The sequence below is a fragment of the Tyto alba genome, unplaced genomic scaffold (genome assembly GCF_018691265.1).
Source record: "Tyto alba isolate M040663 unplaced genomic scaffold, T.alba_DEE_v4.0 Super-Scaffold_12, whole genome shotgun sequence".
NCBI lineage: Eukaryota > Metazoa > Chordata > Aves > Strigiformes > Tytonidae > Tyto > Tyto alba.
This window is the reverse complement of record NW_024881274.1, coordinates 5435451-5449731: the sequence shown is the minus strand read 5'-3', so window position 1 is coordinate 5449731 and position 14281 is coordinate 5435451. Positions and strand designations below refer to the sequence as shown.

Genomic DNA, 14281 nt, shown 5'->3' with positions numbered 1-14281 from the left:
AAAGGGGTGACCCCACTGCCCCTCCCTGTTTCTCACTAATATCCACGTCGCTTTTGGATGGGCTTTTCAGCATGGGGCTCAGAGGGTGTGTACCGACTGGGAACGCATGGTTTTACACAGACAAATTATAAACCCCACAAAATAAGGGATTACAAACCTTCCCTTGCCTGTAACCGGTTAAAAGCATGCATGCCAGCTGTATTGCAATTAAGCCCCATCTACTCGGGCGCCTGGCAGCTCATAAGCTGCAGCATGGGGTTAAATACCGCAGCGGAGCTGGAGCAGAAACATGCCTCTTTCAGGTCTAAATAAAAGTATATAAAAGCTTGGATTTAAGCTTGTCCAGTTCTGCTGCAGGGGGGAAAAAAAAAAAAAAAAAAAAAAAAAAAAAAAGGGAAAAGGCTTGAGCTGAGTGTTAACGTGTCAGTGGCTGCCTGACAGCAGCAGATCTGCAGCTGCCCAGAATAAATCTGATTTTGGAATAAATAAATAAGAGCTGGTGCAGATGTAGGGACCCGCAAAGCCAGGCCCTTGCTCTTTCCTTCGCCAAGGGGCCCCTACAGAATCGCTGCTGGGTGCAGGGTGGTGCGTAGGGCAGGGGTGCAGGCAGGCTGGGGCGGTGCTGGTTTGCTGCAGCTGGCTTTGTGCCTCAGTTTCCCCAAAGAAAGTGGGGGTCTTGGCTGCTTCCCCGCTGTGCAGCAGTGTGTGCTGCCATGTTGAGGACCTTGAGGGGGGCTGCAGGTATGCAGGGGGGGCTGGGGGGGGGCAGGCGGGGTGTCTGGGTCCAGCGTCACGGGGCTGCTGCAGCCCCTGCTCCCGCTGATTAAAAATAATATTTTTAAATCCTCGTTATTTTTATTGTCCTTGCAGTTTCAGGGAGCGTGTGCTAATGCGTTTCTGCATAACTGGAGGAAGGAAAAGCTCCTGAGGAACTTGGGGTCCCGGGACCCTGGGAGGGGTGACAAAGGCTGTGCCAAGCCCGGGTGCTGCGGGCAGGGTGGCACCGGGGCTCGTGCAGCCCCCAATTCCCTCCAGCACCCACCCCTGCTCCATTGCACCCCCATAAACTCCCTTGCCTCATTGCACCCCCAGTTACCCCCTAGCACCCATCTCTACCCTACTGCACCCCAACTCCTTCCCAGCACCCATCTCTACCCTACTGTACCCCCGATTCCCCCCAGCACCCATCTCTGCTCTGTTTCACCCCCAGCACCCATCCCTACCCTACTGCACCCCCAACTCCCCCCAGCACCCATCTCTACCCTACTGCACCCCCAATTACTCCCTAGCACCCATCTCTACCCTACTGCACCCCCAACTCCCCCCCAGCACCCATCTCTACCCTACTGCACCCCCGATTCCCCCCAGCACCCATCTCTGCTCCGTTGCACCCCCAGCACCCATCCCTACTCTACTGCACCCCCAACTCCCCCCCAGCACCCATCTCTACCCTACTGCACCCCCAACTCCCTCCCAGCACCCATCCCGACTCTACTGCACCCCCAACTCCCCCCCAGCACCCATCCCTACCCTACTGCACCCCCAACTCCCCCCCAGCACCCATCTCTACCCTACTGCACCCCCAACTCCCCCCAGCACCCATCTCTACCCTACTGCACCCCCAACTCCCCCCCAGCACCCATCTCTACCCCACTGCACCCCCGATTCCCCCCAGCACCCACCCCTTCCCCACTGTCCCCCCATAAACCCCTTTGCCTCATCGCACCCCCAGTTGCCCCCCGGCACCCATCTCTACCCCACTGCACCCCCAATTCCCCATTGCCCCCCATGAGCCCCTCCCACCCGGCCCCGCCCCCGCCGGGCGCGCGCGCGCCCCCCCCCGGCGGCCCGGCGCGGCACGGCGGCAGGTGGAGTCGCGGTTGCCATGGCGACCGCGCCCCTATCAGGGCGGGCGCGCGAGGCCGGCGGCGGCCGCAGCGGCGGGAGGTGGCGGTTCCGCTCCGCGCCGCGCGCAGCGGCCCCGGCCCCGCCCGAGCCGAGCCGAGCCGAGCCGAGCCGAGTGGAGCCGAGCCGAGCCGAGTGGAGCCGAGCGGAGCCGAGCTGAGCCGAGCGGGGCTCGCCGGCGCTGCGGATCCCGGGGCCCGGCTCACCTGCCGCAGGTACCGGGGGCGAGCGGGGTCCGGCGGGGCGGGGCGGAGCGCGGCGCATCCCTCCGGGAGGGTGGGGGTCCGGTGGCGCGGTCCCTTCCCGTATCCCGGGGTCCGCCTCCCGCTGCTGCAGTCCCCCGACCTCCCCTTCCCCAGATACCCTGGTGTTCCCTCCCACCCCCCCCCGCTTCCCCCATCCCAGCATCCCCCTTCCCGGTCCCCTCACCCCGAGATCCCGGTCCTCTTCTCCCACCCCCCCGTCACCAACCGGTGGCCCCGATCGTGCCTTTTCCCTGGCCGCGGGGCTCAGCCTCAGGGCAAGGGCAACCTCCTCCCCCCGCCCTTTCCCTCCCACCCCGCTACGTTCTCTTTTCCTGGGGGTCCCCCCATTCCCAGGCTCTCGGCGGGGAGGGGGTGGCAGTTTGTGGGTGCCATCGTCCCTGCGCTGCCCTTTGGTGCAGCAGCGGTGGGGGGGGGGGGGGGGGGGGCTTCACCTGCTCCCCCCGGATGCGCATGGGGCTGTGCAAAGCCCCCTGCGATGCCTGTGCCAGCCCCCCCCACTGTAGGGGCAGCCCCGCATTGTCACCCGTGTCCCCGTCCCTCTGCAAGGGACACCGCTCCCCTCTCCCCTTCTCGGGCCACGGTGTGGGCAGCCGGAGAGGGGCAGATGGTGGCCTGGGCACGCAGCATCCCTACGCCATGCGGGGGTTTGTCTCGCCTCCAGCTTGCTTGGCCCAGCATCCTTCCCGCGGGGGGACCTGCTGGCATCGCGAGGACCCCCCGGGCGCGTACCCAACCCAGGCGGGGATCAGGGCTTCCGCTCGCTCCAGCATCTCACTCCAGCCCCCCCGAGAGGTGGGGGCACCTGAAGAGGTGCCCGTGGCCTCGGTGTGAGGTTGGCATCCATCTTCTCCTCGCGGGGTGCCTGGCTGGGCTGGGGGTGCCCCCGCAGAGACAGCTGACGGGGTACCTGGACACTCTGCTTTTGCACAACCAGCAGGGATGGTGGCTTGCGAACGCCGCCCGAAGTGAAACCCCTTGATGGGAGCTCGCTGGGGCGGTGGGAGTGAGAAGCTGGGGGCCCTTTGTTGCTCTTCCTGGGGTCTGATCTTGGTCTCCAGAGGTTGGGTGCGTTGTGAACCGTTGCAAACTGCTGTGATGGTGGAGGACAGTGTGCGTGGCTGTCGGGAATAGCATGAACGAGCATGTGTGTGTGTCCCTATGCCTGCAGCCAGAGCTGTTTTCATCGATTCTCTTATTTTTCCTCTATTGGGAGCAATTCCTGACTGATTAAGAGAGTCCTAGCCCACGGTTTGGCTGGGAATCAGGTTCCCAGGAGCATGCAAAGGTCTGTGGGTCACCCCACTTCTCCTTGGGCTTTATGCACAGAGCAGGGAGGAAGCGAGTCTTGAAGTCCCTGAGAAGTGAGTAATAAATACGACCGCGTTGGTGACAGCGATGGCAGCCCCGGGGGACACACACACACACACACACACATTCATGAGCCCGTGGTATAGTCCAGGAGGGAGATACCCCCCATCAGGGACTGGATCCGACTCCATCCCAGCGCTCCTCCGTTCCTCCCCGCGGTTCAGGGGAGCGCGGTGCCGGCGCTGCCGTCGGGGCCGCCAGCCTGGAAGGGGCGTGCGGATTCCTGCCGCGACGGCGTGGACGCGCGCATCCATCCCTGCCCCGCCGCCCAAACTTTCCTGCTGCTCCTAACCCAAATTTGGCTCCTTCTGCCGGCAGCCTCGGGGGTTCCTTTGTGAGACGGCCCCGGGGGCTGCTGCCTCCCCCGGCGCGGAGCGGGGTTGGGAGACAGAACGCCAAAAAGCTGCAGCAGCCAGAAGAGCAGCTCTTCTGTCCCCGCTGCTAACGCAGACGTGGCTCCGGCGGTGCTGACAGCGTTCGGGGGGGGAGTGGAGAAGAACAGGTCGGTCTCCATCAGTGGCTGCATGTCGGTGCCCTGTGCACTCCCCCCCCACCCCGAGCCTGGCAGGGCTGGCAGCACCCTCTGCTGCACCCCGTGGTGCTGGTACCCCCCACCAAGGGACCCTAAGGTGTGGGGCAGGGGACACGGCTGCTGGAGCCCCACGGGGAGGTGGTTGCAGGGCTGACAGATCTGCAGGTCCTGGAGGTCCAGGGCCCTCCTCGCCCTCAGCGTGGGGTTTCTCAGGGATTTGCCTGCAGGGATGAGCTTCCCCGGGTTTTGGAGGTACCTGATGGAGGGGGGAGGTCACCCCAAAGCTCTTGGGGGTCGGACCCTGGTGCTGTCCCTGGCAGGTCCCTGGCCGTGTGCGGGGGGGAGCGGATGGATGCTTGCTGCCTGCTCGCTGCCAGGTTTACCTTACACGTCCCTATTGTGTTGGTCCACCTACGCCGTGCCGTTGCCATAGCTACTCTGCAATCTGATCTGCCCAACTTCTGCCTGGTTTCCCTGCCTTCCCCCCAAAACCTTTGGCCCTGCTCCCTGGCAGCTCTTCCCCACACCCCAGGAGCCGGATGAAGGAGACCTTGGCCCCTGTGCTGGGGTGCACGGCTGCTGCCTGCTCCTGCCAGTGCCGCAGCGGGGCAGAGACCCCCCCCCCCCCCTTCCCCATCGTCAGCAGGCTTGGGGATGTGCTGAGCACCAAGCCAGGGAACCTGCAGCACAAGAGGGGTCCCTGACCTTGAACACGGAGGCTGCAGAAGGGAGATTTTAAAGCCCAAGCAGGCAGTTGGTGGCATGGCTGATCCTCAGCAGGGTGCTTGTCCTGATGCATCGCTACTTGGGAGTGCGTTGCTACAAACAGACGCTGCTGATTTGCTTTGTATTGGTATCAGGAGAAGAGGGGGCTTGAGTAAGGGTCAGGAGTGCAAATGCCTCGATGTCCAAAGGTGTTTGTGCTCTATTATCACCGGGGCTGCCTCAGGGACGCTGCGTTGTAGGTCAAGGCTGTAATTGCTGCTGGAGAGCTGATGAACCTCTCGTGGAGAGGAGGCTGGTGCGTAGGCAGATGGAGGGACGGTGCGGTCCTGCAGGCAAATTTTGAGCCATGCAGCCGGGACGGGGGTCGGTCGGTGATGCCTGCCATCGCATCGCTGTGCCAGCCTGCCATGGCATCTCTGGTGACATCTCTGGATGGCCATCAGAGCCTCTTTGGGCTGGGCACCGGAGAGAGGTGTAATAAAACCCAAGTCTCTGCCTAAAGATGCCTGTGCCTGAAAGAGAAGTGGCACAAAAAGCCTTGTGGTGCCCTTTTCACGGTGGGGTCTGGGGTGGATGACCCACCGAGGCCCCTCAGGAGCCCAGGTCTGATGGGAACTAGCCCCAGCACTCCTGCATCTTGACATGTCTCTCCTGCGTGCTGGGATGCTTGGGTTTGAAAGGTCCTTTTGGAATAATTGCAGCACCTCAGATGACAATATCTGCAATGCACAGTGTCGGTGTCACTCTTCACTCTATCCGGTTGCTGTTTGCATTTGACTCTCTACCTTGTCATTTTGTTATTTCCACTTTAATTCAGTTTCTCTTGTGCTGAAAAGCCTTAAAATACTTTAATAAGGAGAAACAGATTAAATTCACTTTACTGTTATTTTTCAAGGAGATTTTTGTTTGTCAAGACACTGTGCCTGAGGGGGACTCTATCAGAAACTGGAACTCTTGAAAATGAGTTAATTAAAAAGCCAATGAAACTGCCTCTGTCCCTCCCTTTGGTGGAGCGTGCTGGGGATGTTGCTGCTGTCCATTTTAGAGGGGCACATTCAGTCCTGCCTTGTTAATCGCTACCAGAGTCGTCTTACAATTGCTAACCAGGGGAAGTCTGCCTTGGTCAAGGCAGTGACTCACTTGGATTTCATTTACCTCCTGTCTTCTCCCAGGACAATCACAAAGACTATTTAAAAAAAAAACCAAAAAAACTTAACTCCAAAATGTTCTTCGCTATACTCCCCAGCTCTGGTTCTCCTCTCTTCTTCAGTGTATGTGTGTGTGTGTGTGTGTATGCGGGTGCCTCTCTCCGAGCACCCGCGTGTGCGTGGCTTCGCTCACGGCCGTGGGTTCACAGGAGCACCTCAACCCCCAGTTTGGACTTTCTCAGCCCCTAAAGCTCGCGCCTGTGCACACGCGTGCACATGGCCGTGCTTGGGGGGGGGGGGGGGGGGGGGGGGGCGGGGGGCAGTTCTATTTAGTCCATCATTCTGCAGCATCATGGTCATGACTTTCATTGTAATTGTAATCTCAGCTTTTGTAATTCTTCATACCTTCAGCACAGCTCTGCTGCAAGCGAGCTGCCTGTTTTATCGCTTGTAACTAGGCTGTCGCTTCAAATCCTCTCTCAGACCATTATCTCCCTTTGATGCTTTTGAAGAGCCAGCGATATGTTAATTCTACCTTGGCCCTCTCCTCTTCCCTTCGTACAAATCCACCCCTGCCAGCCTGGCCGGCTGCCGCGGTGCTCGCGGGGGAGCTGGATGCGGCGCTCGGGCTGTCCCTGCTCTGTCCCCTGGCTTTGGGGGAGCTGCTGGGACGTGGCTGCATTTAAGGCTTGTGCTGCCCTGGTCCCCTGTCACTGAAAACTCCTTGGGCACAGCCTGTACCTGGAGCGGGGTACCTGTGCCAGGGGAACGCATCCTCGTTGCTTTGGGAAGATTTGGGGGGGGGGGGGGGGGGGGGGGGCGTGGGATGTGGAGGATGAGCAAATGGCAGGACGGGCTGGGCAAAGCGCCGGTGCGGCAGCAGTGCCTGCAAGGACAGATGGAGCCCCCGAAAGGTCTGCATGGGGGTGTCCATCGCCCACTATGGCCCTGGCAGGCAGCACCAGATTGTCAGCCCTGGACAGTCCTGTCTCTTGGCAGGGTGCAGGCAGGGCAGGCAGCATCCCCTGCCCCCCCGCCCCGCCCCACTGCAGGCAGAGCTCTGCTTGGGCGTCCCGCACCGCTCGTGGGGCTGCCAGAGAAGGGGCTTTTCCAGGGTCCTATCCAGAGACCTGGGAGAGGGTGGGTGCTGTGCCATCCCGGTGCATGCTCCACCTCACTCTAACCAGCCCAAATCTCTTCCAGAATATTCTTGATTCCCTCCCATGGCACTTCAGGTTCAGACAAGCTCTTCTCCACTTTGACGTGGAGTGGCTGTGGGTGGTAGGGATGTAATTTATGGACTTTGTGATAAGCCTGTCCAGTCATCCTAAAATAATAAATAAAATACATACCAAGGGCTGGCATGAGATAGGATCAGTAATATCAGGGTCTGAGGAAAATTACTGAGACACTTCAAGAGCAAAATAAAGAGCATGGAAGGGGGAAAAAAGAAGTCGTAGGAGGAAGTCAGTAGCATCACCTCCCATCACAGCCTGGGTCAGGGACTGGGACAGACTGGTTTGGCCACAACTTTTCCTGGCAGTGCTTGGAGTATTTGGCCTGAAATAGCTGATCCCATTGTGGAGGCCCACTGCAGCCATTCAAAGCACAAAGGAATTAAGGTAGGGGGGGGTGAGCACCCCGTCGGTGTGAAGGCAGCATATCCATGCCTCCAGGGACCTGGGGGGGGGTGTGTGTGTGTGTCCCTTGACTCCTTCCTCGCCTGGGTGTACTGGTGGGGAGTGCCAGCTCCTAAAGAGGCCGAGTCTGGCAAGGGAAGGGGATGAAGGATTTCCTCCTGTCCATGTGAAAGTGGCTTCGATTTGTGAGGTGCCCCCCGCGCAGCCTTCCCTGGCAGGCGGCATCCCAGCCTGGCCTCGGGTCGTTGCGCCGGGGGTTGGGGGGGGGGGCTGCCGAGCTTACAAAACTGTTCACAAAACCACTGCCCCGGCTCAGCTGAGCTCGAGACGTTCCCGACTCAAGGTGCACGGCATGGCAAAGCCTTCGGGAGCCGATGCCATCCCGCTCGCCTCTCGGAGACAGCGAGATGGGCTGTTGCTCCTCTAGCCGAGGAGGAGCACGCTGCCGGGCGTGCGGCCCCAGCAGCCAGAGCTCCTCCCCGGGTTCGGATGCTCTGACCTGCCCCGTGGCAGTGCTGTCATTTGGGCTTTGCCCCCCATTCACGGCCGGGCAGGTACCGATGCTGCCAGCCTTGCCTTGTGCCCGGCATCTTGGACAGGGAGCTGGGGCTGCAGAGAGCTGCTGGTGCAGCTGGCGTGCTAATTGCTGGATGCGACGGATGGCTTCGTTTAGTACCAAAAGGCATTCTGAAGCGGTTTCTCACTTTCAAGCTCCTGGTGTTTTGGAAAAGCTTTACGTGCCCAGGATAGGCTTGGATCCTGCTGGTTGTTATCTAATAGTGCCTGGTAATCACGGCTCTGGACTTCTATTTCTGATTCTGCCTCTGAGTCACGGTGTGCCCTTGGAAAAGACCTTTGTGCCTTGAGGCTTGTCTGCGTGAAAACACTGCACTCATTTGACTTAAGTCACTTTTAAAACAGTTTTGGTTTGGTTGAAGCAGAACTTGGTTTGGGTCTACTGATGCCCTACGGAATATTAATGTGAACTGCATCTTGAATTGGAATCAGAGTATCCTTCTGATGCTTGAGATGAGTCTAACAAAGGAATTTGTGTTTATACACATAGACTAGACCTCTATTTACCTTGTCAGCAGAAGTGTTAATGCCCCAGCAGCAAATCTGCTAGTGGATTGTTGAAGTCCTTGGATAAATACTTCGTGGTGGTCTAAAGTTATTGCAACTTCTTCCTCTGCTCCCAGAATGCTGCGATCAGAGACTCCTTGGCAGCCCCTGGGCATTACAGGGACTGTGGGGACTGGGAGCTTGGCGCAGGAGCTTGGTTCCTATTTAAAAGAATAATTAGAAAAAGCATCCTCTAAGTAACAAACGAAGTTTGCAGCCACAGTGACTGTGGTGGGGAAATAAATGCTGTAAAAAAAGCAAGGCGCTAGGTGGGTGTGAGAGGGGAGACAAGAGCAGTCAAGAACTTTGATCCCAATAAAAAGACCGCTGGGACAAAAGCTGCTCTGCACCCCTTTCTCCCACCCCACCCATTATCTGCACATCTCGGCGATATCAAAACACTTCCCCTGCCAGCGAGGTGGATCAGGCTTCTTGTCACTAGGTCTGACTTCCCTCCTGCTGGGTACGATGCCCCCGCAAACGCAGTCTTGGGGTGCTGCCAGAGCTGGGGTGCTGCTGCCCGGGTGTTTGGGGACCCGTGTCCCGCTCGGAAGCGCTTCGCTTCGCCCGCAGCCGCGGGGAGCCCGCCCGTCCCCATCCCACGGCGGGCGGGGGATGCTCGGCCCCGGGGTGCTCACGGTCCCCACGTTGTCCTCTGAGGACTTGCTGGGCTCCTGCAGCCCCGTCCTGGCTGTGCGAGCCTGGTGCTGCCCTGGGAGGGGGTCCTGAGTCTCCAACCCACCTCCCCTGCCCGGCGGTGGGTATCGCAGCTCCGAGCACCCTCGGGATTTTCGGTGCAATCTCCCACTGGTGATTATCAGTGGGTGGCCTGAGAGAAGGAAGCTGCCAAGCTCTCCAGCTTGCTGGGCTGTAAGCGATGCCAGCTCCCGCCATTCGCCGCAGCACATTGGCTTGATACGGGTGGCAACGCTGCGAAGAAACAACAGTGGGAGGTAGCAGGGGCAAATGAGGGGGGATTGGAAGATCCCTTTAAAAATTAAAATTATTCTGGCTCCCACCACCGACTCCCAGGGCAGCAGCCTCACCAGCCTGTGCCGGGATGGTGTGGGCATACTGGTGACCCCAGTGGTGATGCTGGGCTGTCGTTCTGCTCCCTGCTTTGCTCTGCTTCAGTTACCTTGCACCCCGCTCTGCATTCAATACCCATCGCCGTCCCTGCCTGCTTGCATGATCCTGCTTCCCCTTTGCCAGCCCTTAGCAGCATGAAACTTAAGCAACCCATTGGGAGGGGACTTTAAACAGAAACAAGAGCAGGTTTAATGTCGCAGTTTAAAGTCAACAATTCTCAAAAGGAAAACAAAAGTCAAACCAGAATCTTAATGGTATTTTTTGTTTTCTTCTGTTTTGTTGTTTTATTTTTTGTTAGCAACCCAACTACTGGAGCTTTAAGGTCAGTATTTCTGATTTTTCATGCTTCTGTTTGAAATGCATGCACTTTTCCACCCTTGCCTAATCTCTGTGTCTGTGTAGGGGAGGGGTGGGAACTTGGGTTGTTTGTGGAGGATTCGTGTGCCAAAGTAGTTTGTTCTCAGCTCAGCAGCAGTTTAAGCTCGTGAGAAGGATCTTACGCTTTTGGGTCGAGTTGATGTGTAGAGATAAATCTGTTGTCTGAGGGGGATGAATCTGTGTCCTGCCTTCATTTGGGCCACTATAACCCCACGGTCAAATCCTGCTGCTTTAGGGTTATTTCACCGCAGCAGAGACTTTAATTCTGGGAAAAGGACAGAAAAGAGCCTGTTCTAGATGGGCTCAGAAGTCCACCTGTGAGCTCCATCATGAGGGTGACTCTGAATTCCACCCTCCTTGTCTGAGGAGGAGGAGGAGGAGGAGGAAGAGGAGGAGGAGAGCGGCCGAGCAGTGCCCATCCCTGCCGTCGGTGGCTGGGACCTGCCACCCTTCCCGTGGCACCCTGTGTCCAACACTTACCTGCACTCGGCCGTGTGCCCAGCACCGCTTCCCCCTTCAGGAACCTCATCTCCCTCTCCTGAGCCCCTCATTCCCCAGAGAGCCCACGCCGATGGGCAGGAGACGAGCTCGGGGGGTCTCGGGATGAGGGGTGCTGGTGTGCTGCTCCCTAAAACCGGGCTCTGCCCTCACCTTGCAGGAGGTGGGGTTGGTGGAGAGGGGGGAGGAAAGGGGCTCGCCAACACAAACGCCAGGCTGGACCCCAGAGACGGGCGCGTGTCAAGGGATTTCTAGACCAGGCAGCAAAGTTATTTGTTGGGCTGGGGGTGTTGGGCCCCACGGGCGGGGAAGGGGCGGCTCTGTCCTGCGTTGGCCATCGCATCTCTGTCTCCATCCTCTGCTCTGTCGCTTGGGCATCACGGTTCCAGCCTGTTCAGCCTGAGGCTGCTGCAGGAGCGACCGAATGGAGAAATCATTAGTGTTTGCTTTATTGCGCCCGGGATCTTTGTGCCTAAACCCACCTCTTCCAGGCTACACAAAGGGGACCCTGGCGGGAGTCTCCTGGCAGCGCCGAGGGTCTGTGCCTGCCCGGTGATTCCTGCCAGCACCTTGCAAACAGTTGCCTTATTGTCTGGCAGGGTGAAGTACGCATGTCATCGCAACTCCCCTTCCTCCCTCCTCCTCGCCCAGGGATGCGGTGGCAACACTTCAAGGTCAGGCGTGTTGCTGGATGACCTTGGCGTGTTGTCCCCGGTGGGTTTGCTCTTCCTGTGGAAAAAACAGGCGCTTTCCTCGGTTGGCAGTGGAGAGCAGAGGAGCCGTAAAATGCATAATATGCGCACTTGTTCCGAGTTTTCATTCTTGAAGTAGTTGCAGCGTAAAACGCGTGTGAGCGGCGGCTCCCTGAATATTCAGCTGTCCGAGTTCTCACCGGCCGGTTTCAACCACGTGCTCTCAGGGACATTCCGGGGACTGGGGCGGGAGGGGGGGAAGGCACAAAAGCCTCATTTTTATTTATTTTATTCCCCATTTTTTGTAAGAAATAAAACGGGGATAAACTTTAGGGGTCCACCCACCCCAGAGGGGTCCTCCCCGGCAACAACTGGGCGTTTGCAGCCACAGAGGGTGCGTTTTCTCTACCTCCCTATTTTTCCACCTGAGCCTGGGAGCACTTTGCGTTGCAAGCGGAGCATCTTCCCCAGCTGTAGCTGCTGTGGAAAGGGGTTAGGGGTTAAATCACCCTCCCCTCCCTGGCTGGGGGAGGCCCCCGGCTGCCTGACCCCCCTGCCAAGTGGGGCACGAGCCAGAGGCAGCTGGGGGGATGGCTTGTTCCCGGGGGGAGCCCTGTGGGGGGGCTGATCCTGGCAGCAGGTGCTGGGGGCTTCCTTGAGGCCACCGCAGCCACCTGTGTCCCCTGGGGTCTTCTGTAGCTGCAGGCATGGCCTTCGGCTGGGCAAGCTGCCTTCTGCCCCCCCCCCCCATTCTCTCCCTAAAATAAAACTTTCATGACCCTGTAGGTTCCGGGTCTGCGTCCAGCTGCCACCCTCCCGCTGCTGGGGGGGCAGAGCCAGGCCTTCTCCATCCCTTGGCCAAAGAAGTGTGTGTGTGGGGGGGGCTGTGTCCAGACCCCGAATGCTGGGGGATGGAGGGGATCGGATGGTGGGAAGGGCTGTGCCAAATTCCCAGGGACACCCAGGAACGCGGCACGCTGCAGGACCTGCTCTGCTCCTGCCCTGGCATCCCCCCATCTGCCTGGGGACCGGCGAGGGCCAAGTGGTGGCTGCGATTTGGGGCTCTCCAGGCGTGGGCTTTGGGGGAAGGGGGGCCCCTGCGTCGCCGGGTTTGTTGATCGGGGTGCTGGAGATGAGCAGAAGCTCCTGTATGGCAGCGGCGGTGCCGTCGTTGCGGAGGGGGGTCCAGGCGATCGCGCTGGCCCCAGATGTTCCATCCTCCTTGTCCCCTCATGTCTGCGGGTCCGGCAGCAGCCCTGTGCTCTGTCCTCCTGCCCGGTGCCTTCTGCGCTCACTTCTAGATTGAACCAGCCCCGCTCATGTCCTGCCAGCTGGGTCGGGCCGTATGCTCGCATCCATCCAGCTGCCCCGTGGGCATTGCCATGCCACTGCCGGTCCCCAAGTCCCCAGGGAGATGCTGGAGTCCCTTGGCCGGGACAGCCCAGTACCCGCTTTCTTTTCCATCACCTAAACCCTCATCCCGGCTCGCAGCCTGCGTCCCTGCCTTTCAGCGTGAGCCAAGCCCACGTCCTGGGTGTCAGCCTCTCCTGGGCAGGAGCAGCTCAGCCCCAGGGTTTGCAGGGCTTGGGGGCTCTGGGCACTCAGCCCTGAATCTGGCCGGGGGGCAAATCCCTCCCCAGGGATGCTGCGGAGAGCGGTGAGGCAGTACTGAGGGCTGGGGGGGGTCCTGCTGTGCTAATGTGGGGGGTGGGCTGGCTCCTTGCTGTCAGTGGTGAGCTGGAGGAGGAATGGGAAGAACTGAAGGCAGAGCCTCAGATGAGCTCCTTTGGTGCCAGGACTTTAAAAGAACATCAAAGGGACAAAAGCAAAAGCTAGTGGGGAAAAAAAATAACTGAGATGTGGGAGGGAGGTGGTGGCAGGGGGGGATATATATCCAGGACACAATTTTTAAAACAACTGTCTGGGGCTGTGTCACCGGCGTTGTGCTGTAGGTGCTCAGCTCCTGCTCCAGCAGCCGCCGCTGGCTTCATCAGGGCTTCGGGCTGCCGCTCCTCTTCCTCCGCCCCAGCCGGGGCACGGAGCTTCCCGGGAGCCCCTCGTCTCGTTAGCAGGAGGCCATTTCCAGCGCATCGCCAGGCCGGGGACGCCAGACGTTTGCCCGGCCGGTGTTACAGGCAGGCCGTGCTATTTACTTGCAGGAGCCGAGCAAATACCAGGCAGGCTTAGCTCCCGTAATCCTGCGGCTCCTGCCCCAGCCCTCCTCCCCGTGCCCTCCTGGCAGCCTTGGCATCCGCCGCGCTCCTCGGGGACCGGCATTTACTGCGTAATATTTTATTGCTCGCAGGAGGAGGATGTTGGGGTGTACCCAGGAGGTACCACCTCCTCCTTGCTCTCTGCTTGTGGGGCATTCGCTGGTTTTGTGAGCGGTCCACGGGAGCTGCTCGGCAGTGCTTGGTTATCTGTCGATCCTGGGTGTTGCCGCTATTTGTTATCGCAGCAGGGATGAGCGTAGCGTCCTTAGCGCGGGAATGGGGAAACTGAGGCACGGTGGGACTGTGTGACTTGCCTGTGAGTGCTCAGGGGAGATGCATCAGCACGACCCGTGTGTCTGGGCCGGCGTCCCAGGTTTGGGGCTGTTTACTTACAGCTGTTGCTGCTGAAGTTGTGGGTTTTTTCTTCTTTTTTTTTTTTGGTTTTTTTTTTTTTTTTTTTGCACTTCAAACCAGCTCCTCCGAGCCTTTTTCCCAAGAGGCACCCGCACATGTTAACCAGAGCCTGGCCTCCCTGTATACAGCTGTTAAAGCAAATCATGCCTCAGATGCCAAAGAGCTGAGCCTTGTCACCTGTCACCATGAAGTCCCCGTCACTAATGCTGCTAACCCGAGTGTCCCCGCTGCTTTGCAGCCCGTACTGGCTCCCCTCCCTCAGTGGCTGCAGCCCTGTGACCCCCAGCGAG

At 59.2% G+C, this 14281-nt stretch overlaps 1 protein-coding gene across 17 annotated transcripts in view; it reads left to right on the top strand.

The window, feature by feature from the left end:
* The window catches only part of SRCIN1 (SRC kinase signaling inhibitor 1), a 79462-nt gene that overhangs the window by 35467 nt on the left and 29714 nt on the right, over nt 1–14281 (top strand). For 12 of the 17 annotated variants that reach the window (XM_042787126.1, XM_042787122.1, XM_042787124.1 and 9 more), the window contains one exon: nt 10095–10118. The exons of 4 other annotated variants lie outside the window; for them this stretch is intronic. In XM_042787126.1, the coding sequence (XP_042643060.1) occupies nt 10095–10118 (24 nt within the window). Of the gene's footprint in view, nt 1–1940; nt 2121–10094; nt 10119–14281 lie in introns of those variants that run through there. One more of the 17 variants, XM_042787135.1, reaches the window with a different exon arrangement.